Below are 27,296 nucleotides of genomic sequence, written 5' to 3'. Positions count from 1 at the left end.
TGTCAAACCTACAGCTAGCAGCCCAGTAAGTGATACATCACTGGAATTAATATCTCTGCACCTATATCATGCTACTCTCAGATGGGAGAGCAAAAACCTAGAGACTAGTAATGAGTGAGCACTAAAATGCTTGGGTGCTCTTTGCTCTGGTCGAGCAAATTGGAATACTCGAGTGCTCGGTCCGACTAACGAGCCCAATGTAAGTCTATGGGAAACTCGACCCCCCTGGTGGTCTGCAGAGGGCCTAAAAATTGCCCAAATCAATGGGAACAGTGCTCAAATGACATGGGAACAGTATGGGAAAGACCCCTTGAAGCATTTCTGACTCCCAGGTCACTGCTGTCAACAATGTTGTCAGAGATATTACACCACTTTTACGGACTCACAATAAAACATACAAAAACAAAACCAAAATGGATTTTCCTGGGAAAAAGAACATCTTTTACAGGGCAATGACTTGTATATAAGGCAAAATAAATAACTAAAACCAAAAATACTCCTCCACACCCTGAGCTATGTTTACACATAGTGTTTTTGATACGTTTTTGCACTTTTGCATTGCTTTCAACGATGAAAAATACATTCACCAGTAAATGTAATTTTAACATTTTACTACCTTATCTGGCCATGTTGTGTGTGAGACATCATCAGACACATCATGTTTCATTTATGAAGGAAGGACTCTGAAAGTCACAAACACTATTTTTATAGGGCCATCAGATGGCCCTTACTATTCTTAAAGGGCCAGCAGTCAGCCCTCACTATTGTTAGAGGGCCATCAGCCGGCTATGCTTTGTTGTTCCCATTATTAATGAGTGGGTCTCCTATACTGTTATTGCGTATGCAGTGACTGCAAGGGCTGCCAAAAATTTGGACTCACTCCAATATCCCTTTGAAGAGACATAGAGGAGGGCCTCAGTAAAAAAAAGTTCCCATTATAAGGGAGTGCGTCTCCTATAGTGGTAATGCCCATGCAGTGAGTCTAACAGCTGCCAAAATTTGGGAAAAACCCCAATACCAATTTAAAGACACATAGAGGTGGGCCTTAGTAACGACATGTTCCCATTAGGAAGGAGTGGGTCTCCTATATTATTAATGCCCATGCAGTGACTGCAACGGCTGCCAAAAATTTGGACGCACTCCAATGCCCCTTGGAAGAGACGTAGAGGAGGGCCTCATGATAAAAATGTTTCCATTATTAGGAAGTGGGTTTCCCATACTGTTATTGACTATGCAGTGAATGCAAGGGGTGCCAAAAATTTGGACGCACTCCAATGTCCCTTTCAAGAGACGTTGATATGGTAGATATGATGGTGGTGGAGAAGGAGGAGGAAAAGAGCAAATAGATAAAATCAGGAAGCGTATGCTCATGTCTGGGTGTGAAGAGGTGCATGGGAATAGACCTCCCAAAAAAAAGACACTGGATTTGAATTTATGTTATGCTGCTATCATTTGGTGGTGTTGAGAAGTCTGGCCCAATCCAACCCTTGTTTATTTTTCTAAGAGTCAGCCTGTCAGCATTTTTAGCGCCTATCAGTTATAATTCCACCAGCGACACTAAAAACTCACTCTGACAAAACGCTAGCGGCAGGGCAGGCCAGGACCTCCAAGGCATAGAGAGCCAGTTCATGCCACGTGCCCAGCTTGGATACCCAATAATTATAAAGCACAGAGGAATCACGGAGGACGTTGGTACGGTCGGCAAGATACTCCTTCAGCATCTTCCCAAACTTTTCCCTCCATGGGAGAGTACCTCGAGCATCAGGGCCTGTGCGATGGGAGGGTCTGAGAAAACTGTCCCAGAACTTTGACAGTGTTCCCCTGCCTCTGCTGGATTGAAGTTGTGTCTCTCTCTCCTGTACTCCTTGGTTGTCCAACAAACTGTGACCTCTTCCACCAGCATTTTAAGATGGGAATTTTTTTAATAATTCCGTAACAAGGGCCTTCTCATACTGCCCCATTTTATTAGGCCTGTCCGCCGCGGGAATAAGAGAAAGTTCTTCTTGTAGCATGGGTCTAGAAGTGTCACCACCCAGTAATGACTGTCACCCAAAATTTGGAAAACGCGAGGGTCACTGGAAAGGCAGTGTAACATTAACTCAACCATGTGTGCCAGACTGCTAACAGGCAATACTTCCATGTCCTCACCAAGAAGACAACTGACCATGCTCTCCTCCTCTTCCTCCTCCTCCTCCTCCTCCCTCTCCTCAGGCCATCCACGCTGAACAGACAATATGACAGTTGTGCGGGTAGTACCGTCCATAGCGCAGGAAACTAGGTCCTGTTCTTCCTCCTCCTCCTCTTCCTCATTGTCACCCAATCCACGTTGGGATGAGATGAGTTTTGGCTGTGTGTAATCACCCTGTATGGTTCCTTGCTCCATCTCATCGTGCTCCGCCTGCAATGCTTCCTCTTTAATTGTGAGCAGCGAGCGCTTCAGAAGACAGAGAAGCGGGATGGTGATGCTAATTATGGCTTCATCGCCGCTCACCATCTTGGTAGAGTCCTCAAAGTTTTGGAGGATGGCACAGATGTCTGACATCCATGCCCACTCCTTACCCGAACTTGAACCCGGAATCCCATAGAAATAAATGGGGACCCGAACTTTGGAGCTGGAAAATCTCTTTATCTCTGTCTCTCTCTCCTCCCCGATCTTCCAGGAGAAGTTCTTGTTCGGAGTTCAGCACCAGACACTAGGTGTCCGGTAGGAACCCCGAACTTTACAGTTCGGGTTCACTCATCATTAGTCATGTACTATCAACAACATGCAAAATGTATATAGACTGAATGATCGTTCTAACAAGTGTTTGGTCCCCATAGATCAAACGGTTCATGTAAAAGAACTTCTATTGGGTTTACATGCCATGGTTAGATTTCTAACCATAATGACCACTGATCACTTATATAATAATTTTATAATTTAGAACCTTTTTACACAAGCCAGTGCAAACTGTATGGTGACCGAATGATCGAGAATAATCCTTTAATCTCCTGCTGAACAGTTCCATCTGTGGCTGGTAGTTGAGTGAGGCCATGCCTACTTAGTCAATGGGTGGGTCTTAAATCTTTTTCATCCGTATGCACACATGGCAGTAGGGAGAGGCTTCTGCTGCAGTCAGTTGTCTTACAGCCATACACAGGTCCCAGCTCTTTGCAGTTTGCATATTGTCAGTAGCACATCTCTTGAAAATCTGCTGCCAATAATTATATTTTTTATACCGTATAAGTGAACTTGTTAGCCAACAGGTAAAGAAAATGGTGATTGGCAAGTGAAAATATGCACCAATCGATTTGTTAATTAGTTGATCAATGCTTTGTATGGACAGAAATAAACCCACCCTAATACAACTACGTGATTTAATTTGATGAAAGCAGAACCCATAATATTTCTACATTGCCAAATCTCAATGATTTTTGAACTTTAGAGGGCCTGTCAAAAGAGTCCAATTTTTGCCTTTATTTTATTTGCGTTATTCCCCTGAGTATTCCAGTTTTTATTTTTTGTAAATCCTCCATACGGTTCCAGAGATATGGGTCTTTTTAATTCAGTGCTAATTTTTATACTCTTTATCAAAGAGGCGTGGCTAATGAGATAATTATGCAGAACTGCAAAAGACACACCCACAGAGTATCGGTGAGTTACGCCCCTGAGTAAAGACGCGTTTGCACTATATAAAAAAGCCCATATCTCTGGAACCGTATAGCGGATTTACAAAAGACAAAAAAGAGATTACTCAGGGGAACGGCTAGAATAAAATAGAGCAAAAATTGCCTTCTTTTGACCTAGTGACTGATCTTCTTTGTGGCGAAGACAAAACAATTTTTTTTTGCAATTTTTGCATGATACTTATATCACTTTAGAGAACACTAGAAACTCGAATATTTTGCCATTCTCCTACTCTAATTGGTTGCTCCTAATAATTTATACGCGACCACGGTAGAAATGGCCACAAGTGTTCTGACAAAGACCAATAAAAGTAAAACAAGATTTTCTAATGTGTCTAAAAGATTTTACGCAGGTTACCTCGGTCCATGCAGATATCACCCACTGCAATTTGTCATTCTTCTGGCAGCGCGCTACTATACAGCTCTCAGTGGACTCTGGCTTTGAGCTGGCTGAACACAGGTTCTCTGGAAGTATTTTATATTTCTCCAAGTTGACACTTCTGCAATCAACTTCTCGTTTCTTAATTCCCTTTCCACAAGATCGGGAGCACTGGAATAGATGAGGAATGCAAGCTGTCAGACATTAAGATGCATAGCTCATGGACAAAGATTACACGAACATGACATTAGCAGGGCTTACTTACACGGATATATATCAGAGGTGAACACCTTAGGTCTTCGGGATTAGTATGAAGCTAAGTCTAAATTTTTCTAAACCTAAAAACTCCCCAAATAAATCTGAGGGTGTCATTCATCAAACAAGACAGCTTGGCTGATGCGCCTTAACGAGTGACAACTATAAGACCTGGCTTATTACAAGACTTTAGAGACAGAAGTTTGTGCGACTCCAGAGAACAATACTAATTCCGCAAAATTTACTATCTACATTTTTTTTTTTTCGTTTGGTGCTTTTATTGGGCCGGGATGTATCCTCTGTGTTATGAATCAAGTATATGGCAACCATTAAAGGAACACTAAACTTAGAAAGCGATGAAATACAATTGCATTCTTTGCTTGTTAGTCTGCATCATTCTCTGCATAATCTTTATCCATTAAATAATATTTATCAACCATCCACAAGATAGATCATGATCGTTAGGGGTGAGCCCCCCACCGATCCAGAGAACGCGGCTCACAAAGTCCCCATGTGTAAATGGAGCAGTAGTGAGCATGTGCGACCACCGCTCCTATAGACAGTGAATGGAGATGTGGTCGCACATGCTCACTACTGCTCTATTTACACAGAGGACTTTGGGACCCTTGTTGTCATAATCAGTGGGGATCTCAATGATCAGACCCCTAAAAGTCATACATTCTATAGATAGGTGACGTGTTGGTTATTGAATAACCCCTTTAACAAAAAGTATTTGCAGAGACCAATCATGTTAAAGGGGTTGTCCCATCTTAAAGAGGACCAGCCACCAGGTCAAAAGAGGAATGTTTTTGATCTTATCTTATCCCCTGCTGTTCTCATTAGCGATGAGCGAGTATGTTTTGTTAACCCTTTCGCCGAGTATGCTCGGGCGAGCACTGAGTAGTTACAGCTGCTCAGTGTTATGTTTGAATCGCTCCCGTGTGCATGATTTGCGACGGTTTGACAGCTTTAATACATGTGAGGAATGTCTGCTTCTTACACATTCCTCACATGTAATAAAGCTGTCAAACAGTTGCAAATCATGCACACGGGAGTGATTCAAACATATCACCGAGCAGCTGTAAATACTCAGTGCTCGCCCGAGCATACTCGGCGAAAGGGTTAACAGAACATGCTCGCTCATCACTAGTTCTCATGTTCACTCTATTTTTCATTTATTTTTTTAAATCTGCCATATGTTTCCAGATATATGGGTCTTTTTATTCAGTGCAAATTTATATCGCTCTCAGGATCCTCAGGGGCGTGTCTTTAGGCTGTTTTGCATTACTACCCTGTGAGCCACACCCCCTTAGACCATAGAAAGTAGCACTAAATAAAAAGGCCCACATCTCTGGAACCGTATGGCAGATGTAAAAAAAACAAACAAATTGAATACTCACGGGAGCAGAGGGAATAAAATAAGTGCAACTTTTGACCTTTGGATAGGTCCTCTTTAAAAACACAATATGTCATAATTGTCTGATAGATTCGGGTCCCACCACTGGGATCCTCATCCAGAGAACAGGACCTTGTTGCATGCAATCCGGAATACAGAGCTGACAGCTCTTGTATATGAGTTCTAAATACTTATTTTTGTAACTCCTTTACAAATCAGTGGAGAAATCCACTCATGGCATGGCCACCTTTCCAAAAACTACCCTGTTCTCAACATAGATGCGGATCCCAGAGGTGGAAACCATCCAGGGGGGCCGGACTGGCCATCTGGAAATTCTGGCAAATGCCAGATGGGCTGGTGCCAGCTGTGGGCCTCTCCTTCAGGTACACCAGCATGAGTGAAATCGGTGGTTCTGGGAGGAATCCAATTTATTTTGTCTCAGGTGCCACACTTTCAGTACAGCGGCTGGGCACCTTCATAATACTATTAACCTGCAAAATAACCCTATATGAGTTATGTGACCTGACAGGTTCTCTTTAAATTTCACAGCAGTTTGCATTCTGTAAATGTGATATATAACTCAAGCGATCCCCAAAAAATTGACCAAAATATATCACATTCACTTCATAGCAAGTGGGCCTGTGAGCTCGCAAATGCCAGGGCTGAATTAAAGTCCCAGTCCGACCCTGAAACCATCCGTGTCAAACAGTAATGGTATATCCTATTGCTATGGCATAAGAAATGGGAGTAACCTTTAATCTACTGTTAATAAGTTCCATATTTGTTTGGTGGCTGACTGAAGACACATCCTCTTAGCTAATGGACAAAGCTTAGATATATTTTATTCTACTGTCGACAGAGCGGAGGGGAGAGGCTCCTGCTGCAGCAAGTTGTCTTACAGTCACACACAGGACAGTAAGAGGATTTGAAAAATGACTAAGCTCCCGAAATTTACCAAGAAGATTTATTTTATATATTTTTTTAGTTTTAATTGCAATATGGGTCAAAACAAGATCAAATAAGAGGAAGAGATTAAAAGAGGTAATTTAGAGATATTTTTTATTTTTTTCTGTCCATCTTTCACCAGCTACTACAATTTAACTAATTATTTCTCTTTACATGACAAGTTATTGGCACATTGCATCTTGTGATACAACCCTTGCCTAAATCACAGGGGAATGGGTTTCTGATTGTAACTCTCTTTACTAGTTAGACCCAAAAGCAATATTTCAGAAGTAAAAGAACTTATTGGATATCACTAAAATGGTATGTCCAGGATTAGAAGAACATGGCTGCATTCTTCCAGAAATAGCGCCACACCTGTTCATGGCCTCTATTACACATTGCAGTTCAGCTCCATTAAAATAAATAAAACACTATGAAGAATACGATTCAATTAACATATCTTTGGTCGATGCCATTTTTGAAAAGTTCCTTGAAATCAAAGAGTGAAAACTAATACTGAGAAGATTGGGACTATCTATGGGCTTCTGCTATTTTCGTCAATTTCTCATCCTACCTGAGCCCATGGACCGGAGCTCCATTCTGCTGGACAGTCCTGTGTGTTGCATTGTTGGGCTTGGATAGGAGTACTGACTGGGCAGTTGGAGTGTCCAACCAGTTCCTCACCCTGCATAGTCTTTTTTTGGAGGCACTTAATAGTCCTGGTTTGCTGGCCGCCACCACAAGAAGCACTGCATGGACTCCACTGACCAGCTGACCAACTATAGAAAACAATAAAAATAACAAAGTTTAGGATGATAGATAGATTCACTTTTTCAAGATTCCATCATTGAAGGTTACTTACAAAGCTGGACATGGTTGGGTATTGCACAATTTTGGCTCCAGGACAGGTTGACTCATCAAGTCGCACATACTAGAATTAACTTGAGTTCGAAGTTCTTGTAAACAGACAAATTTCACATTCACTTGACCTTAAAAATGTGGAAAAAAATAATTAATACTAAATATTCATAGGCTATGTGTACAAAGCTTCTCCAAACTTTGAGGTTTGTGCTCAGTTTCTGCTCCAAAACGTGGTGCCTTTTAATGTGGTTGAGTTGCTGTTAAACCCCCTAAGGTATCTGAGTCCAGGAGCGATTGCTAAGTCTGCTCCCCCCTATAGCTATGCCCCCTACTTTAGGTAGTCAAAAACATTCAATAATATGCACTTAATAAAAAAGTTGCCGTACCCCCACCACATGTGACTGAGCATTCTGTATACATTGGGACCCAGGAGAAAGTTGCTTTCTTCTCAGGTGCTTCTTCATTTGCAGAAAGAGGTAATGTATATTCCCACGCAAATCCACCATTCTTTCCTTGATAAAGAACCTGGAGCAAAAAGAAAAGAAATTTGAAAAACTGGACTCCTGATTAGTCCTTAACGTAAAGGCTCGCGCAGATAACCGTTATTTCGGTCCTATCACAATCTGTCACAACATCGGATCGCACTCGGACCAATGTTATTCTGGGGCTGTCCACATGTCTGATTTTGTCCTTGGACCTTGGACATCTGCGTCTGCCCTAATAAATATAACTTTATTATTTATACATTTTATGTTTAAAAATTTGCTTTAGGTGTATTTTATATATAAAAAAGGGCTCATTCTGAGCCTAAAACACATAATAAAACTACTTCTCAACTACCCAGGAGTTTGGATTTTTCTCTCCTGCAGCAGTGTGGTCACTCTAACGCCCTTCCTCCATTTCATTGAACAAATATAAATTGGTACTATTTTTGCACAAATGGGCAGTTGGTAATAAAAAACAAAATTTTTGCCTATACTCTGCCACTTCTGAAAGGGTCATGAATATTCTACATTGACTCCGAGTCCCACTCCGAGTACCATCAAAAAGAGAAAAAAAAGCCCAGGGAGAGAAGTCTGTTGGGAGTCTCCCTCTGACTTCTCCCCACCCAGCAAGGCTTGATTGACTGGTTTCTTCCTGTACATAAATAAGGAAAGACCTGTCAATCAAGTTTGAATAGGCGAAAAAATTACAGAAGGAGACACCCAGTGGACTCTTCTTCCCGAGCCCCATCTTGTTTTTCAAACTACGTTTTCATATAGTTGTTTGTAATGAGGAAGCCGGTTTGGATCTCATAGTAAACATGATGTGGGCAGGCTGAAAATCCTAACAGGTTCCATATAAAACTCTAGTTTTGTAGTTGACGCCTGGCCAATGGAAGGATCCTGTTGCAGATTTTGCATTGGGGCAGAAGTTCAAAAGTTGACTTGGTGAAATGAAATATGGCAACCATTATCATACACAAGGAAAGATCAAGTTTGTTGTGGCTTCTTATAATTTTTTTTTTTTTCGAAGTGAAGGGACAACCAAAACTATAACAATAAAACCATAAAAACTACTTTAAAGGAAATGAAATACCATAATTTATTGCCAAAATAAATTTTATCGATTAGGATGGTGTAGCTCCCAAGGGCACTTGCCCCAATTGTCATCTAGAATCATCAAACTATCCTACCGTCTAGGAGCAGGATTGATGGAAACCAAGACCCCGTCCAGCGACCACATCGGTAATCTGTGGCAGCTGGACAGTAGCTTTGAGAACCACCTCTTACCTGACGGCATCTTTTTTCGATTAGCCGGTAGTGTTGAGCGAGCACTAAAATGCTCGGGTGCTCGAAGCTCGGGCCGAGCTCGCCGTGATACTCGGGTGCTCGACCCGAGCAACGAGCCCAATGTTAGTCTATGGGAGACACGAGCATTTTTGCAGCGGCACCCCCGGCAGTCTTTTAAAAGCCTAACAAGTGCCCAAAACGATAGTGACAGTGTTCAAATGACATGGGGACAGCATGGGGATTGCCCCAGGAAGCATTTCTGACCCTCAGATCACTGTTGTCAACAACGTGGTCAGAGGTATTAAGCCACTTTTAAGGGCTCACAATAAAACATTAAAAAACGAAACTGAAACTGCTTTCCTGTGAAATATGTTAAGGAAGTTCTTTCCAGGGTAAAGACTTGTGTATAAGGTAAAATAAATAACCCCCCAAAAAAATACTCCTCCACACCTTGGGCTATGTTCACAAGTAGCATTTTTTATGCGTTTTTGCACTTTTGTGTTGCTTTCAACCATGACAAATGAATTCTCTGGGAAATGTCATTTTAACATTTTACAATCTTATCTGGCCATGTGCTGTGTGACATATGCATACAGTGCTGAAAAGACATGGGAACAGCATAGGGAAGACCCCTGGAAGCATCTCTGACACCAAGGTCACTGCCTAAAAGTGAGCCCATCAGAAGTGATCCTTGCCGCATCAGAAGATGCAGACTTGCAACTATCCCCATGCAAGTCCTTGTCCCAGGGCAGTCTTCAATTGTACCTCCCCCATTCCATGCAATGCAAGCGCAAATATGCAGCCAACCACCCACCCACCCGTAGGCTGCAATACCATACTGCTAGCTTTCACTTGAAATGGGGCCTTTCAGTTTGGAGGAGGCCGAAGCTGGCCACTACCTCATGGCTGCTTCGGCAGCAAGGTATCCATACTCAGTCCCCAGCCGCCCGGCGGCCGGGTGTCCAGGCTCGATCCCTAGCCGCCAGGGGGCGGCCGGGTGTCCATACTCGGTCCCCAGCCGCCCCACGGCCGGGTGTCTACACACGGTCCCCAGCCACCTGGGGGCGGCTGGGTGTCCATAAACGGTCCCCAACCGCCCCTATTTCTCCTGTCACCTTCCCACACACTTTTCTTAGCCTGGCCTGCTTTAGGGCAGCATTGGAAAAGTCCACCAGAGATCCAGACTCCTCCAGTGGGCCCTGGCTTCTCCATCAGGGGAGTTGAGAGTGCCAAGGTGAGGAGCATGATGATGATGATAGAAGTTAGTATCTGCTTTGTTTTCTTTTAATGCAAGCGTAAGTGTGCAGCCTGCCACCCACCCACCCCCAGGCTGCAATGCCATACTGCTAGCTTGCACTTGAAATGGGGCCTTTTAGTTTGGAGGAGGCCGAAGCTGGCCACTACCTCATGGCTGCTTCGGCGGCCTGGTATCCATACTCAGTCCCCAGCCGCCCGGCGGCCGGGTGTCCATAAATGGTCCCCAGCCGCCCCTATTTCTCCTGTCACCTTCCCACACACTTTTCTTAGCCTGGCCTGCTTTAGGGCAGCATTGGACGAGCCCACCAGAGAACCAGCTCCTCCGGTGGGCCCTGGATTCTCCATCAGGAGAGTTGAGAGTGCCAAGGTGAGGAGCATGATGATGATGATAGAAGTTAGCATCTGCTTTGTTTTCTTTTAATGCAAGCGTAAGTGTGCAGCTTGCCACCCACCCACCACCAGGCTGCAATGCCGTACTGTTAGCTTGCACTTGAAATGGGGCCTTTTAGTTTGGAGGAGGCCGAAGCTGACCACTACCTCATGGCTGCTTCAGCGGCCTGGTATCCATATTCATTCCCTAGCCGCCCGGTGACCGGGTGTCCATAAACGGTCCCCAGCCGCCCCTATTTCTCCTGTCACCTTCCCACACACTTTTCTTAGCCTGGCCTACTTTAGGACAGCATTGGACGAGCCCAGCAGAGAACCAGACTCCTCCGGTGGGCTCTGGCTTCTCCATCAGGAGAGTTGAGAGTGCCAAGGTGAGCATGATAATGATGATAGAAGTTAGCATCTGCTTTGTTTTCTTGGAATGCAAGCGCATGTATGTAGTAGCGGCTAGGCCTGAGGTGGTCAGCGTTTTGGCGCATATCCTACCTCCTCCGAGGATTGCTGGATGTTTTCCTGCTACTATCCCAGTTCTATGACTCCCGTTAAAACAAAGCTTCAGGTGATAAATGATGGATGAGGTGGTGGCAAAGGAGAAAGAGCAGGAGGAACAGGGACCATTCACATCAATATAAGGCCAGTCAACCACACATGTCTTGTAGGATATGTTTCTGTACCAAAAGGAGCGGTTCGGCTACACAGTTATAGGGCATACAGTGAGTGCAATGCCTGCCAAAAATTTAGAGGCACTCCAATGGAAGTGACATGGAGGTCAGAGGGCCTTAACTAAACCATTTTTTCCATTTATAGCAACTGGGCCTCCTGTGCACTGTTGGCCTAAGCGGTAAATGGAAGGCTTTCCAAAAATTATGAGGAACTGCAATGCCCCTTGAAACAGATGTGGATTACAGCGTACTAAAAACCTTCTACCCATTATTGGGGAGTGGGTCTCCCTTAGTGTTCGCCTATGCATTGAAAAGCAATAGCTGACTAAAATTAGGAGGAAATGCAATGCCCGTTGGAAGAGTCGTGGAGGTCGCAGTAGCTTAACAAGATGGTTTTAATGGCCCTTGGAAGAGACGTGGAGGTCGCAGTAGCTTAACAAGACGGTTTTAATGCCCCTTGGAAAAGTGGTGGAGGTCACAGTAGCTTAACAAGACGGTTTTAATGCCCCTTGGAAAAGTGGTGGAGGTCGCAGTAGCTTGACAAGACGGTTTTAATGCCCCTTACAAGAGCCATACAGTACAGCATCTTAAAAACATTATTCCCATTATTGGGGAGTGGGTCTCCCATAGTCTTTGCTTATGCCATCCAAGCAAAAGCTGCCAAAAATTAGGACGGAGGAATTTGCAATGCCCCTTACAAGAGCCATGCAGTACAGCATATTAAAAACATTATTCCCATTATTGTGGAGTGGGTCTCCCATAGTCTTTGCTATGCCTTCCAAGCAAAAGCTGCCAAAAATTAGGACGGAGGAACTTGCAATGCCCCTTACAAGAGCCATACAGTACAGCATCTTAAAAACATTATTCCCATTATTGGGGAGTGGGTCTCCCATAGTCTTTGCTTATGCCATCCAAGCAAAAGCTGCCAAAAATTAGGACGGAGGAATTTGCAATGCCCCTTACAAGAGCCATGCAGTACAGCATATTAAAAACATTATTCCCATTATTGTGGAGTGGGTCTCCCATAGTCTTTGCTATGCCTTCCAAACAAAAGCTGCCAAAAATTAGGACGGAGGAACTTGCAATGCCCCTTACAAGAGCCATACAGTACAGCATCTTAAAAACATTATTCCCATTATTGGGGAGTGGGTCTCCCATAGTCTTTGCTTATGCCATCCAAGCAAAAGCTGCCAAAAATTAGGACGGAGGAACTTGCAATGCCCCTTACAAGAGCCATGCAGTACAGCATATTACAAACATTATTCCCATTATTGGGGAGTGGGTCTACCATAGTCTTTGCCTATGCTTTCTAAGCAAAAGCTGCCAAAAATTAGGAGGAAATGCAATGCCCGTTTGAAGAGTCGTGGAGGTTAGAGTCAATTAAAAACAACATTTCAATGCTCCTTGGAAGAGCTGTGGAGTTCAGAGTGGTTTAACAAGACGATTTGGTCCCAGTAGCTTAACAAGACAGTTTTAATGCCCCTTGGAAAATTGGTGGAGGTCACAGTAGCTTAACAAGACGGTTTTAATGCCCCTCGGAAGAGACGTGGAGGTCCCAGTAGCTTAACAAGACGGTTTTAATGCCCCTTGGAATAGTGGTGGAGGTCACAGTAGCTTAACAAGACGGTTTTAATGCCCCTCGGAAGAGACGTGGAGGTCCCAGTAGCTTAACAAGACGGTTATAATGCCCCTCGGAAGAGACGTGGAGGTCGCAGTAGCTTAACAAGACGGTTTTAATGCCCCTGGGAAGAGACGTGGAGGTCCCAGTAGCTTAACAAGACGGTTTTAATGCCCCTCGGAAGAGACGTGGAGGTCCCAGTAGCTTAACAAGACGGTTTTAATGCCCCTTGGAATAGTGGTGGAGGTCACAGTAGCTTAACAAGACGGTTTTAATGCCCCTTGGAAAAGTGGTGGAGGTCACAGTAGCTTAACAAGACGGTTTTAATGCCCCTTGGAAGAGACGTGGAGGTCCAAGTAGCTTAACAAGACGGCTTTAATGCACCTCGGAAGAGACGTGGAGGTCCCAGTACCTTAACAAGATGGTTTTAATGCCCCTTGGAAAAGTGGTGGAGGTCCCAGTAGCTTAACAAGAAGGTTTTAATATCCCTCGGAAGAGACGTGGAGGTCACAGTAGCTTAACAAGACGGTTTTAATGCCCTTCGGAAGAGACATGGAGGTCCCAGTAGCTTAACAAGACGGTTTTATTGCCCCTCGGAAGAGACATGGAGGTCCCAGTAGCTTAACAAGACGGTTTTAATGCCCCTTGGAAAAGTGGTGGAGGTCACAGTAGCTTAACAAGACGGTTTTAATGCCCCTCGGAAGAGAAGTGGAGGTCACAGTAGCTTAACAAGACGGTTTTAATGCCCCTCGGAAGAGACGTGGAGGTCGCAGTAGCTTAACAAGATGGTTTTAATGCCCCTCGGAAGAGACGTGGAGGTCACAGTAGCTTAACAAGATGGTTTTAATGCCCCTCGGAAGAGACGTGGAGGTCCCAGTAGCTTAACAAGACGGTTTTAATGCCCCTCGGAAGAGACGTGGAGGTCGCAGTAGCTTAATAAGACGGTTTTAATGCCCCTCGGAAGAGACGTGGAGGTCCCAGTAGCTTAACAAGACGGTTTTAATCCCCTCGGAAGAGACGTGGAGGTCACAGTAGCTTAACAAGACGGTTTTAATGCCCCTCGGAAGAGACGTGGAGGTCCCAGTAGCTTTACAAGATGGTTTTAATGCCCCTCGGAAGAGATGTGGAGGTCTCAGTAGCTTAACAAGACGGTTTTAATGCCCCTTGGAAAAGTGGTGGAGGTCACAGTAGCTTAACAAGACGGTTTTAATGCCCCTTTGAAAAGTGGTGGAGGTCACAGAAGCTTAACAGGACGGTTTTAATGCCCCTTGGAAAGTGGTGGAGGTCACAGTAGCCTAACAAGACGGTTTTAATGCCCCTCGGAAGAGACGTGGAGGTCGCAGTAGCTTAACAAGACGGTTTTAATGCCTCTCGGAAGAGACGTGGAGGTCCCAGTAGCTTAACAAGACGGTTTTAATGTCTCTCGGAAGAGACGTGGAGGTCACAGTAGCTTAACAAGACGGTTTTAATGCCCCTCGGAAGAGACGTGGAGGTCACAGTAACTTAACAAGACGGTTTTAATGCCCCTTGGAAAAGTGGTGGAGGTCACAGTAGCTTAACAAGACGGTTTTAATGCCCCTTGGAAAAGTGGTGGAGGTCACAGTAACTTAACAAGATGGTTTTAATGCCCCTTGGAAAAGTGGTGGAGGTCACAGTAGCTTAACAAGATGGTTTTAATGCTCCTCGGAAGAGACGTGGAGGTCGCAGTAGCTTAACAAGATGGTTTTAATGCCCCTCGGAAGAGACGTGGAGGTGGCAGTAGCTTAACAAGACGGTTTAAATGCCCCTCGGAAGTGACGGGGAGGTCACAGTAGCTTAACAAGATGGTTTTAATGCCCCTTGGAAAAGTGGTGGAGGTCCCAGTAGCTTAACAAGACGGTTTTAATGCCCCTCGGAAGAGACGTGGAGGTCGCAGTAGCTTAACAAGATGGTTTTAATGCCCCTCGGAAGAGACGTGGAGGTCGCAGTAGCTTAACAAGATGGTTTTAATGCCCCTCGGAAGAGAAGTGGAGGTCACAGTAGCTTAACAAGACGGTTTTAATGCCCCTCGGAAGAGACGTGGAGGTCCCAGTAGCTTAACAAGACGGTTTTAATGCCCCTCGGAAGAGACGTAGAGGTCACAGTAGCTTAACAAGACGGTTTTAATACCCCTTGGAAAAGTGGTGGAGGTCACAGTAGCTTAACAAGATGGTTTTAATGCCCCTTGGAAAAGTGGTGGAGGTCCCAGTAGCTTAACAAGACGGTTTTAATGCCCCTCGGAAGAGACGTGGAGGTCGCAGTAGCTTAACAAGATGGTTTTAATGCCCCTCGGAAGAGACGTGGAGGTCGCAGTAGCTTAACAAGATGGTTTTAATGCCCCTCGGAAGAGAAGTGGAGGTCACAGTAGCTTAACAAGACGGTTTTAATGCCCCTCGGAAGAGACGTGGAGGTCCCAGTAGCTTAACAAGACGGTTTTAATGCCCCTCGGAAGAGACGTAGAGGTCACAGTAGCTTAACAAGACGGTTTTAATACCCCTTGGAAAAGTGGTGGAGGTCACAGTAGCTTAACAAGACGGTTTTAATGCCCCTTGGAAAAGTGGTGGAGGTCCCAGTAGCTTAACAAGACAGTTTTAATGCCCCTCGGAAGAGACGTGGAGGTCCCAGTAGCTTAACAAGATGGTTTTAATGTCCCTTACAAGAGTCATACAGAACAGTATCTTAAAAATATTATTCCCATTATTGGGGAGTGGGTCTCCCACAGTCTTTGCTTATGCCTTCCAAGCAAAAGCTGACAAAAATAAGGACGGAGGAACTTTCAATAATGGCAACACGGACCATGGTCACCCTGGTGGTATAGTGGTGGAGGAGGCTGAGGATAAGGAGAAGAACATAAAACAGCCGAAATGAGGAAGCGTATACCCATGTGTGGGTGTGAAGCGGTGCATGTGAATACACCTCCCGAAATAACACAGTGGATTTGACTTTATGTTACTCTGATGTCATTTGGTGGTGATGAGAAGTCCGGCCCAATCCAGCCCTTGTTCATTTTGATAAGGGTCAGCTTGTCAGCATTGTCAGTTGACAGGCGAGTGCGCTTATCAGTTATAATTCCCCCAGCAGCACTAAAAACACGCTCCGATAACACGCTAGCGGCAGGGCAGGCCAGGACCTCCAAGGCATACAGAGCGAGTTCATTCCAAGTGTCCAGCTTGGATACCCAATAATTAAAAGGCACAGAAGAATCACGGAGGACGCTGGTACGGACGGCAAGGTACTCCCTCACCATCTTTTCAAACTTTCCACTCCTTGTGAGAGTACCCCGCGCCTCAGTGTCTGTCCGAAGGGAGGGTCTGAGAAAACTGTCCCAGAACGTTGACAGTGTTCCCCTGCCTCTGCTGGATTGGAGTTGAGTCTCTCTCGCATGTACGGCTAGGTTGGGCAACGAACTGTGACCTCTGCCGCTAGAGTGTTCAGATGGGAATTTTTTTAACAGTTCTGCAGCAAGGGCCTTCTGGTACTGCCCCATTTTTGTAGACCTCTCCACCTCAGGAATAAGAGAGTGAAAGTTCTCCTTGTAGCGGGGGTCTAGAAGTGTCACCAACCAGTAATGACTGTCACCCAACATTTTGACAACGCGAGGGTCATGGTTAAGGCAGCGCAACATAAAGTCAGCCATGCGTGCCAGACTGGTAACGGGCAAGACTTCTGTGTCCTCACCAAGATAACGACTGACCATGCTCTCCTCCTCCTCCTCCTCCTCCCCCCCCCCGTCCTCAGGCCACCCACGCTGAACCGACGGTATGACAGTTGTACAGGTACTACCGTCTACAGCGCATGATACAAGCTCCTGTTCTTCCTCCTCCTCTCCCTCATTGTCCCCCAATGCAATTTGGGATGAGATGAGGCTGGGCTGTGTGTAATCGACCGCTACGGCTTCTTGATCCATCTCATCATACTCTGGCTGCAATGCCTCCTCTTTAATTCTCTGCAGAGAGCGTTGCAAAAGACAGACAAGTAGAATGATGACGCTAATGATGGCGTCATCGCCACTCACCATCGTGGTGGACTCCTCAAAGTTTGTCAAGATGGTACATATGTCAGACATCCAGGTCCACTCCTGAGGTCTTATCTGTGGAGTTTGACCTGAATATCGACGGCCTTGTTGCAGCTGGTACTTTACAACTGCTCTCTTCTGCTCACAAATCCTTTGCAACATGTGGAGGGTAGAGTTCCAACGTGTGGGGACATCACACACCAGTCGGTGTGACGGAAGCTGCAAACGCTGCTGCAACACAGCAAGGGCGGCGGAAGCTGTAGCTGACTTGCGAAAATACTTTGACAAGCAGATCTGGCAACTCGGGGTACGATTTAAGAAACCGCTGAACCACGAGGTTAAGCACATTAGCCAGGCATGGTACGTGTGTGATCTCGCCTCGCCTCAGAGCCGCCACCAGGTTACGGCCATTGTCACACACGACCATGCCTGGATGTAGGTTCAGCGGTGTCAGCCACAGAACTGCCTGCTCTTTCACAGCTGTCCACAACTCACAAGCAGTGTGAGGTTTCTCACCTAAGCTTATGAGTTTCAGCACAGCCTGTTGCCGCTTGGCGGAGGCAGTACTGCAGTGCTTCCAGCTTGTAACTGATGTGGTGATATCGGAGATGGAGGCTGAACATGAGGAGGAGGATGATACGCAGGAGCTGTACACTGTGGGGGAAAATCTGACTGACATAGGGCCCGCAATCCTCGGTGTGGGGAGGATGTGTTCCGTCCCAATGTCCGACTGGGTCCCGGCTTCCACTATGTTTACCCAGTGTGCCGTCAGGGAGATGTACCGTCCCTGGCCACAAGCACTTGTCCACGTGTCCTTTGTCAGGTGGACTCTCCCAGTAACTGCGCTGTTGAGGGCACGGCAGATGTTTTGGGAGGAGTATGCGGTCGAGACTCACGGCTACTAAGATTTGACCGTGTGGAAGACAGACCGGAGGTGGTGGTGCCCAGGTAACTGGAAGTATTATCTGCTATCCAATTAATAACCTGTTCACACTGATCAGTTCACAATACTGGTGTTGTTCTGTGCTTCCCTAGTAATTCGGTCAAGAAGTGGGAGCGAGAAGATGTGGCTTTTGGTTGTGGCACATTTTCACCTTGGCCACGGCCCAGTCCTATGCACGCACCATCACCAGATCGTCCAGTTCCACGTCCCTTGCCACGCGCCTTGCCCATTGTAAAGGAAGTACAATAGCTTACACTCACACTATCAATGGAAAAAGGGTAATAGAAAGTAGATTAGAACCGTGGAAGAGGAAAACCACAGTTCTATTTCTCTGGTCTACACCCGACTCTTTTAAACAATCTGAACAATCAGGGTGACACTATTACTGTTTTTCTTTACGGAAAAAATACCAAAAGCTGAATAATAGAGATTTTTTACCGTGGAATGGCAAAACCACAGTTATTGTTTACTGGTGTATACCAGACAATTTTAAATAGATATATTTGCGGCTCAACAGTGAGTGACACACTCAAACTGTTTTTTTTTAGGTACAAATGGCCCAAAGGTCGATAATACAGAGGTTTGAACCGTGGAACTGCAAAACCACACTTCTGTTTCTCTGGCCTACGCTAGACTATTTTAAACAGATATATTTGTGTCTGAACTGTCACAGACACACTTTTTTTTTTGGGGGGTGTTGGACACCAAAAGCTTAATAAGACGGGTATTTGTACAGTGTGAAGGAGGAAAAAAAAAAAAGGATTTAGATGAAAAAAAAAGGATTTTTCCTGGCCCCCGAGACCTGGAGCTAAGTCCAGCAATTTCAGCAACAGGAGCACACAGGGCTGTAATGCAGCGTTTGCTGGTATAACCATTGCGTCTCCTATACAGCCTGCCTGCCTGCCTGATATCTGGGATGGATATTAGTCCTGAGAAGGACTGTTTGTTTGATCTGGCAGCCTTTACAGACCCTACACTAACTATTTCGCAGTATATATCTTTCTCTAAATCAGCAGCGCTGTCCCTACACTGTCTGATCCCAGCTGTCTGTGTCCAAGATGGCGGCACCCGGTTTTAAATACTCGAGGTGACGCTGTGCGGCCAGCCAATCACTGTAATGCCCACAAACAACATGGCTGCTGCATTACAGTGACTGGCTGGCAATCCCTGCATGTTCATTGGCTCTGTAAAGAGCGCCAAACATGCAGGGCGGAGACCCGAGCTCCCGCCCGAGTAACCCGGAAATGCTCGGTGCTCGCCGAACATCCCGAGTAGCGTGATGCTCGGGCGAGTACCGAGCAGTGTCGAGCATGTTCGCTCAACACTATTAGCCGGCCTGGCGCGACTTCACAAACACCAGATTGGCTAATCAAAAGCAGAGCACAGATGTGAGGTGATACTCAGGGCTCCAGTCCAGCATTATTGAGGTGTCCAAATGCAGGTGTATAACTAGAGTAGATGCAGGGATTGCAACTGCACTTAGGCCCGGGAGCTTATGGGGTTCCAAAAAGCCCCTTTGGCCCATAAAAAAAAAACTATTACTATTAATGACCTGTGATAGTTGGGGCCTATGTTGCAGATTTTAGACTGGGACCCATGAGCTTCAAGTTACTCCACTGGCCAAAGGACCAGGTTCTACAAATCAATTGGAACTCTATCTAGGAGCCTTCTAGGGGTTGTCCCATAAACAACATTTATAATCTCTGTACAGGATAGTTGATAAATGTATAATCTGACTGTTTAGACCCTCATCGATCATGAGAATTGGGGTCCCAAAATCCCTGTTGGAGTAGAGTGGTAGAAAGCACTGCTTTATTCATGAGTCATGGTTGTAAAGGTTCACTACCTCTTCACTCACATAAGGAATTTTTGGTCCCCCCATTCTTTAGATCCATGGAAGTCTCATCATCCAGCCCCCAAGTGATCATACATTTATCATATATCCAGTGGATATGTAATAAATGCTGTCAATGGGAAACTTCTTGTCTTGCTGTATGATTTGTCATTTTGGGCATTCGGGAGAAGCGGTAAGGTACCTACTATAAATTATGTTTATTTTTTTGCAATTTGACCTCTGATTTTATTCATTTTTAGTATGTCATCCAGAATCCAAGGACTACTTCTTTTTTTTGTGGACAATGATTTTTGGTGGAGAGACATTTATTTACTCTTGATTCACATAGTAAAATAGATCTCGACAGACTTATAAATCATTCCACTATTAATCCTCGACTGAGCCCTTAAATCATTCTACGAGAAAATAAAACTTCAAGGAAAAAAAAAAAAACAACTGAAAAATGTATAAACACTACAAATTATTATGGAAATATTTTTTGGGAAATATATACACTCTGGGTCTCCCATGATAACGTGATGGCCTATATATTAACATCTCTTTCCATACAGCTATGAATCATTGGACTCTAAATATGAATTATCTTTTATATTTTTTCTAGGTCTGTTGTTGCCATAAATTTGGTGTCAAACCCTTGGACTGATACCTTGTTTAGTTTCATTCCTTCAGAAGTAATATGAATCCCATTGGTGGCTATTGGAACAGCCTAGAGGCTTCGACGCCGGCCAAAAAAAATGAAGCTCTCGCTTCTTTTATGATCAAGAAAATAGAATGCAACTTTTTAATTAACACAATTGGGAACGCAAAAATGTGAAAGACGTTCCAGATGAATAATAAAAGGCCTTCATAAGCAATATGACGGGAAAACCCATCAATGTTAACTTAGTGTTTATGTCAAGGTCAATAACATTGGATTTAATGGCTTGAAGTTCACAACCTTAGTTGCCTCCAAAAAAGTTTTGTTTTCTGAGTCACTTTTTTGTTAGTGGAGAATAATCGGAGCACACCCTTTACTTTAGTTAATTATTTTACAGACTCCACAGAGAGGAAGATCTGGGGAAATTCTGCTGATAGATACTTTTTTTTAATGAGAAATTAAAAAGCATTGGCCCGGTAACCCCTGAACACAAAGTCATTATCATATAATTATACTAGATCTAGATATTTTACTCTATTGATTTCCATACTATTATCTATAGATATTGTATTAGTACTAGAAATTCCAAATTTTTATGCAATTTTGTAAGTGCAGTACCCGGCATGATCTGTAGGTGGCTCAGAGAGTTTAAAAACAGTAAAAAAAAAAGTTTCAAGGCGCTGTCCATCTTTAGGAAATCTGTCAGTAGGATCAACCCTCCTAAGCCGTCTATATGGGCATTTAGGTCATAGAAAGCTGAAAAAATTGATATCTGCCGATCCTGTCTTATTCCTGAGAAATCCATGTTTTTCTTAATATGTAAATGTAGCGCCCCGAGGGTTCGGCCGCTACAGGGGTATTGCACCTCACCCAGAGGTGTGGTATTCCACTCCCGGGTAAGGAGGGAGTGTGGAGCAGGGCTCGGTAGACTACATGCACCACACACAACCCATTTCCGAGGGACAGCTCAACGGTGCTCCCACGAGACAGAAGTGCAGGCACGACAGCATCTGTCCCTGGCTGGAGTGGGGAGGGGGAAGCACACCCAGTGATGTAGGAGCAGATAGGGGTGGGTCTCTGGGCATAGGTAGGAGCCCATTGGTTGCAAGTCACCTGGGCTCATACACAGAGAGGGAGGTATATAAGGTGGGCACCATCTTAGAAGTAGAGACAAGACAGTCAGAGGAGAGGAGTGAGAGAAGGAGTTCAGCCAGAGAGGGCTGACAGAGAGCTGTGGCTCAGCCAGGGCCCAGCTCCACAAGGCAGGCCTAGAGTGAAGGCCAGAGCCAGAGGAGAAGGACAGTAACAGCAAGGAACAGAAAGGAACAGAAAGGAAAGAAGGAAAGAAACAGAACACCAAGAGAGGCCCAGAGACACGAAGGCAGAAGGAACCCCAAAGGCCCAGGAGATTGCGGGTGATGGGTTGGCAGAACAGGGTACCGGATCCCAAGTTGGTGGAGGCGACTAATCCTCAGCCAAGGACCGGCGGTTGCCATCATATCTTGGTGCGACCCCTCACTACACCTACTAGAAAGGCATACCACATAGGGTCAGGGCAGCGAGCACGAAGCCCTCCCAGGAGAAGGCCCGAGGCAGGTGGACAAAAGTAGTGTCACTGGTGGGGCACGGCCAGAGAAAGGAATAGAAGGGAGTCCTGGGCCACACTCCGGAATTACCTGGGGGTTGACCGAGCCCCTTGCCTGGTGGACGCAGCACGGCTCGGGTGGTCCTACCTGCGCACAAGTGACCTGGATGAGAACTGTGAGTAAAGCATTTGAACTGCAACTCCTTGTCTCTGTGCTTTCTCACCGCGTCGGCACTATTAGTACTGGGACGCCCGCACCATCACTCCCATCCTCTACTACACTGCCCTGGGGCTGCACTCCTCCCGTGGGGAGTCACACCACCTCAGCTGCATACCCCATCAGCCCCAGCGGTCTGCCTTGCAGCGGCGGTCCGCACTGGCCGCAATCCACGGGTGGCGTAGTCGGACAATTAATTTAAAACCTTACAAATAGACTGCCACTGAATTGACCACCCTGGGCACGGGCCGGGTCATCGCCACGGAGACTACAAACCCCAGCATCCCCCAGCGATCCGGCTCCGGGTATTCCCCGCACACACGTGCACGCACAACACAGGCCCAGGGGGCGAGTCATAAATGAGCTGTTAAAATCTCTGGGCCGGACATACATCTCCCCTAGAATCTTCCTACAGAGTTTATTGTAAATAAAAGGGGGCATTATCAGTGTGAGACATGTAGATCAGGAGAGCAGGCTGTCAATCATTACATGTCTCACATTGGTAATGTCCCATTTCATTTACAATAAGCTCTGGAGGCAGATCCTCAGGGAGCTCTATGACCAGCCCATAGATCTTAACAGCTCATTTACATATTAAGAAAAATTTGGATTTCTCAGGAATAAAACATCGGATCGCAGATATCAAGGTATCATTTTATTCAGCTTTCTATGACCTGCATGCCCATATAGACGACTTAGTCAGATTTATCCTGCTGATCGAATCCCTTTAAAAGGAATTTGTCACCAGGTTTTTCTTATCTAATTTGAAAGCAGCATAAAGTAGAGGCAGAGACCCTGATTCCAGCGATGTATCACTTACTGGTCTGTATGTTGTAGTTTTAATGAAATCACTGTTTTCTCAGCAGGAGATTGTTACTAGAGGACTAGTAAACCTTCTGCTGTACAGCCGCGCACCCCACAACTGATTGGCAGCTTCCTGCCTATTATGCACAGTGTACACAGGAAGCTGCCAATCAGTGGTGTGGGCGGGGTTATACAGAGCTCTGCATTCAGAGAACTGCTGCATATAAAACAGTGATTTTAGCATAACTGCAGCAAGCAGCTCAGTAAGTGATACATCGCTGGAATTAGGCTCTCTGCCCCTACATCATGATGCTAGCTAAAACCTAGTGACCGATTTAACAGCAGAAGCCATCTTTTGTCAAGTGCCTACACAAAGCGTGTAATGAAAGTAAGGCAACACCAGTATGTAGACCCTACATCACAATGGAGCGTTGCTCTTTTTCTCCCCATAGGTAATATACAGTAGAGTAACTTTCTTGTACAGTTGCCCTCTATTGTTGATTTCTGCCTCTGCCTGGGGTACAATGCAAAATATGTAAATCTGCCCCCATAAACACCCCAATGAACATCCTATGTCAGGTGTAATACTAATGTGTTCTGTTCTTATGGTACAGCCTTGTGCTCTCTGACAGTGTTATGTCTTGCATATGTACATTTTCCTTTTCCGTCCCTTAAAGTAAAAAAAAAAAACTGGTGATTTTGTGCCAAAAATAAATCAATACATATAAATGTAGTCATTCATTATAAAGAGACATTAAGATATAAGATATTTTTTGGCAGGTCTACCAAGATCCAACTCAACTGGTCATGTAACGCCAATTATCTTATATCAGTCTCGATGGTAAAACTTCAGTTCCCGAAAACGATGTGGAATAAATCCTACAGTAATTTATTTTTTTTCTAAATAATAAATGAAGCTATATTAAAAGTCTGGACCAAGGACCAGTAATGGAAACCCTTCATGTTTGAAGGACCTCCGGGGCTGACAACCTACTTACCTGGCCCAGATCCAGAACCTACTCAACCAAGTGGAAACAACCTCTATGTTTAAAGCTGGAGATCGAGGTCTTAATGTCCGGAACAAAGTTTTTAGGTCTACCACTGAGACGTAAGCCACCTGACTTCAGACACAGCACTCAGCATGCCTCGCCGCAGAGCAAAGTCTTATAAAATTTACAGTTTCTACATTTTAAAACCATAGACACCGAGCCTGGGACTCGGAAGAGTTGCTTAAAATTAAATTATTGAAAAATGTATAATTCACGATGTGGCCAAATGAATTATTGTTATTGTTCCTTAGTGATAATATATATATGTATTATATTCAATTTATGTTGTGCTTTTTATCTCATTTTGCCTTAATTTTATAGATTTAGTCCATTAAAAAATAATGACTTTATCAAATTATGTCAGCAATTTGAGTAGACCATTTCCATTAGAAACATCCTTAAGAACACACTTTTGATACGGTAGATGTTGGCAGAACGATGGTCCGGCTGATCGTTCGGCCGGCAGCTATCTGGCCCAATTCTCCCATGCACAGGAGGGCTCACTCTTCCGAGCACGACTCTGTTCTCTATGTGAAAGCCTCTGCCACACTCATCTGCCGATGGCTTATTTCTTAGTGAACAAAAGGATTTGGGAATCCGAAATAGCCCATGCCGGATCCTAATCTCCCCAACATCAGAGGGGTGGGTGGTCCCCCATACGCATTAGGCTGTTGGCCTAACCGGTCAATATCATGTGTTTGAGAAGCCTTTGGCTACAAGCACATGGTCATATTATGGCTCTGTTCCAACATGTGCATAACCATAATAAAACATCTACCATAGTACCAGCTTTAATTGGATCCATATGAACATTGGTTTGATATTAATTTTTCCTTGTTTCATTGGACGCCCCAATAAAAAGTTTTACCATTTAGAAGCATTATTTATAACCAAGGAAAATGTCTTTGTAATGCTGTACAAGATACAAGCAGGGTATAGAGCCACTAGGACTATGTACCTCCATAATTAGGCCAAGTCTCTGCCACATGTGGGAGAAGTCGAAAAACATTTCAAGTTGACCATCCAAAAGAGTATACCATCTTCACTTAAACCTAACTTGGAAGGGACACTTGAAAAGTCTCAGCACTTAGAAAAGTGCCACCGTCTAGGACTCTTATGTCAAATCGATGGGATATGACATACATGTCCGATGGATATAGTTCCACCACTGGGACACACATCTATCTTGAAAATAGGGTCAGCTGTTAGAACTAAGGAGGCTACTCTCTCTTTTTATTTGCATGAGAGCTCCAAAAGTTGAGGAAAATGCCCTAGATGGGACAACTCCTTTAACGGGATTTCCTCTTCCTACTGTGGTCCACTCTTTTTGAATGGGGGATTCCTTTTAATTAGCATTTTTGCAGGGCTATATGATCTGGAACTTCTTTACCTTTACTTCCCAGCCTGCATTACTCCTGGCATTATCTAAAGGCTTGCCTTCCCCCAAACCAAAAACCTTCCTCTCTTTTATGCCTGTATAAAATTAGACAGAGAGGAGAGCAAGAGCAGAGAGACAAAGACCCACCCCCAGTTCCTGTCATCTGTTTTAGTGTCTTTCGGGTACCGATGGATTACACTTAACAACAGGCAGCGGACGGCAGGTTAGAGAAAATAAAAGGCACCTAGTGGCCAAAAACGTTGTGGGGTAAGAAAACATAATTTTTATATAAAGGGATTTTCAAATTGTCTACTTAGCACTTAATCTTTTGAATGAGATCGAGTTGTGCGAGCTCTCCTCTAAAAGGAAGAAAACTTTAAGGCTATGTGCCCACAATGCAGAAATGCTCAGGATTTTTTTCCTGAGCATTTCTGCATCTCCCTGGCAGAAAAAACGCATGCGGATTGTACATGCGGATTGTACATGCGTTTTTCCTGCCAGGGACATGCGGAAGTGAAGCGTTCTTCACATGCATTTCCGCATGCGGATTGTACATGCGTTTTCCTGCCAGGGACAAACGGATGTGAAGCGTTCTTCATATGCGTTTCCGCGTGCGGGTTGACAAGTGCTTTCCAAGCAATTTTAGCATCACTTGGAAAGTGCTTGTCAACTTGGTCACACTATATAAATCCATGCAAACGGCATGGATTTATATACTGTGACCTTAAAGAATGGTAAAAAATAAAAAAATAAATCTATACTTACCTTCCGATGACCCCCGCAGTCTTGCTTCGCTCCGTCCTGGCTTGCCGGCAGCTCGCGGTACACTACACTGAAGGACCTGCCGTCACATGACTATGATGTCAGCGCAGGTCCTTCAGTCCACCGCGATCTGCCGGAAAGTGAAGACAAGCACACCGGTGGCCATGAGAAGGTAAGTATAATATTTATTTTTTATTTTATTCTTTTTTTAACAGGTACTATGGTACCCGGGTCCGGAGGAGAGTCTCCTCTCCTCCAGACCCGGGTACCATCCGCACATTGAAACGTTTGGATTCTGCATGTACAGATCCAGTGATGCGGAATCCAAGCGTTCCAATGAAAGTCAATGGCGGCGAAAACGCAGCGCTTCCACAAAATAATTGGTAGTGCTGCGTTTTTTTCCACATGCGGATTATCATTGGGGAACATGGCAGGCCTTCTACCATGCATTTTTTAAGCGTTTCTGCAGCGTTTTTGCCACTGCGGAAACGCTTAAAAAACGCATCGTGGGCACACAGCCTAATAGTGGCCCTTCAAGTCAATGTCCAACCCTTTAATGAGCCTTGCAACATGACTATTGATATTTGCCAAAACAAAATCTCCTCTGAAAGGATGACACCCATCTACAGACAGCTGTTTTAGAGGGTCTTTATATCAGGTCAGATAAGTCTAGTTGCTGTAATCTTGAGCTTTGATATCAAGCAAACCACACATTGTCTCACCAGCCAAATCCGTGACTCATATCTTCAACATCCACAGGTCACTGGGAAAGCATTTCCAAATGTATATAGTCCTGACCTCAAATTAGTAGTTGGGATCACTTGGCGGAGTCAGT

General features: G+C 44.8%; 1 protein-coding gene across 1 annotated transcript in view; it reads right to left on the bottom strand.

Annotated features, from left to right (window-relative positions):
• ADAMTS18 (ADAM metallopeptidase with thrombospondin type 1 motif 18) overlaps positions 1–27,296 on the bottom strand; it is a 206,695-nt gene that overhangs the window by 9,420 nt on the left and 169,979 nt on the right. Inside the window, exons 17-20 of the mRNA XM_073659152.1 lie at positions 7,889–8,027; positions 7,504–7,630; positions 7,216–7,420; positions 4,025–4,216 (exon numbers count right to left, since the gene is read on the bottom strand). Coding sequence (XP_073515253.1) covers positions 4,025–4,216; positions 7,216–7,420; positions 7,504–7,630; positions 7,889–8,027 — 663 coding nt within the window. The remainder of the gene's footprint in view (positions 1–4,024; positions 4,217–7,215; positions 7,421–7,503; positions 7,631–7,888; positions 8,028–27,296) is intronic.

Source organism: Phyllobates terribilis, unplaced genomic scaffold (genome assembly GCF_046119375.1).
Source record: "Phyllobates terribilis strain yellow unplaced genomic scaffold, ASM4611937v1 Scaffold_13__5_contigs__length_258822181, whole genome shotgun sequence".
Lineage (NCBI taxonomy): Eukaryota > Metazoa > Chordata > Amphibia > Anura > Dendrobatidae > Phyllobates > Phyllobates terribilis.
The sequence above is the reverse complement of the archived record's forward strand: the minus strand, read 5'-3'. Positions and strand labels throughout refer to the sequence as shown.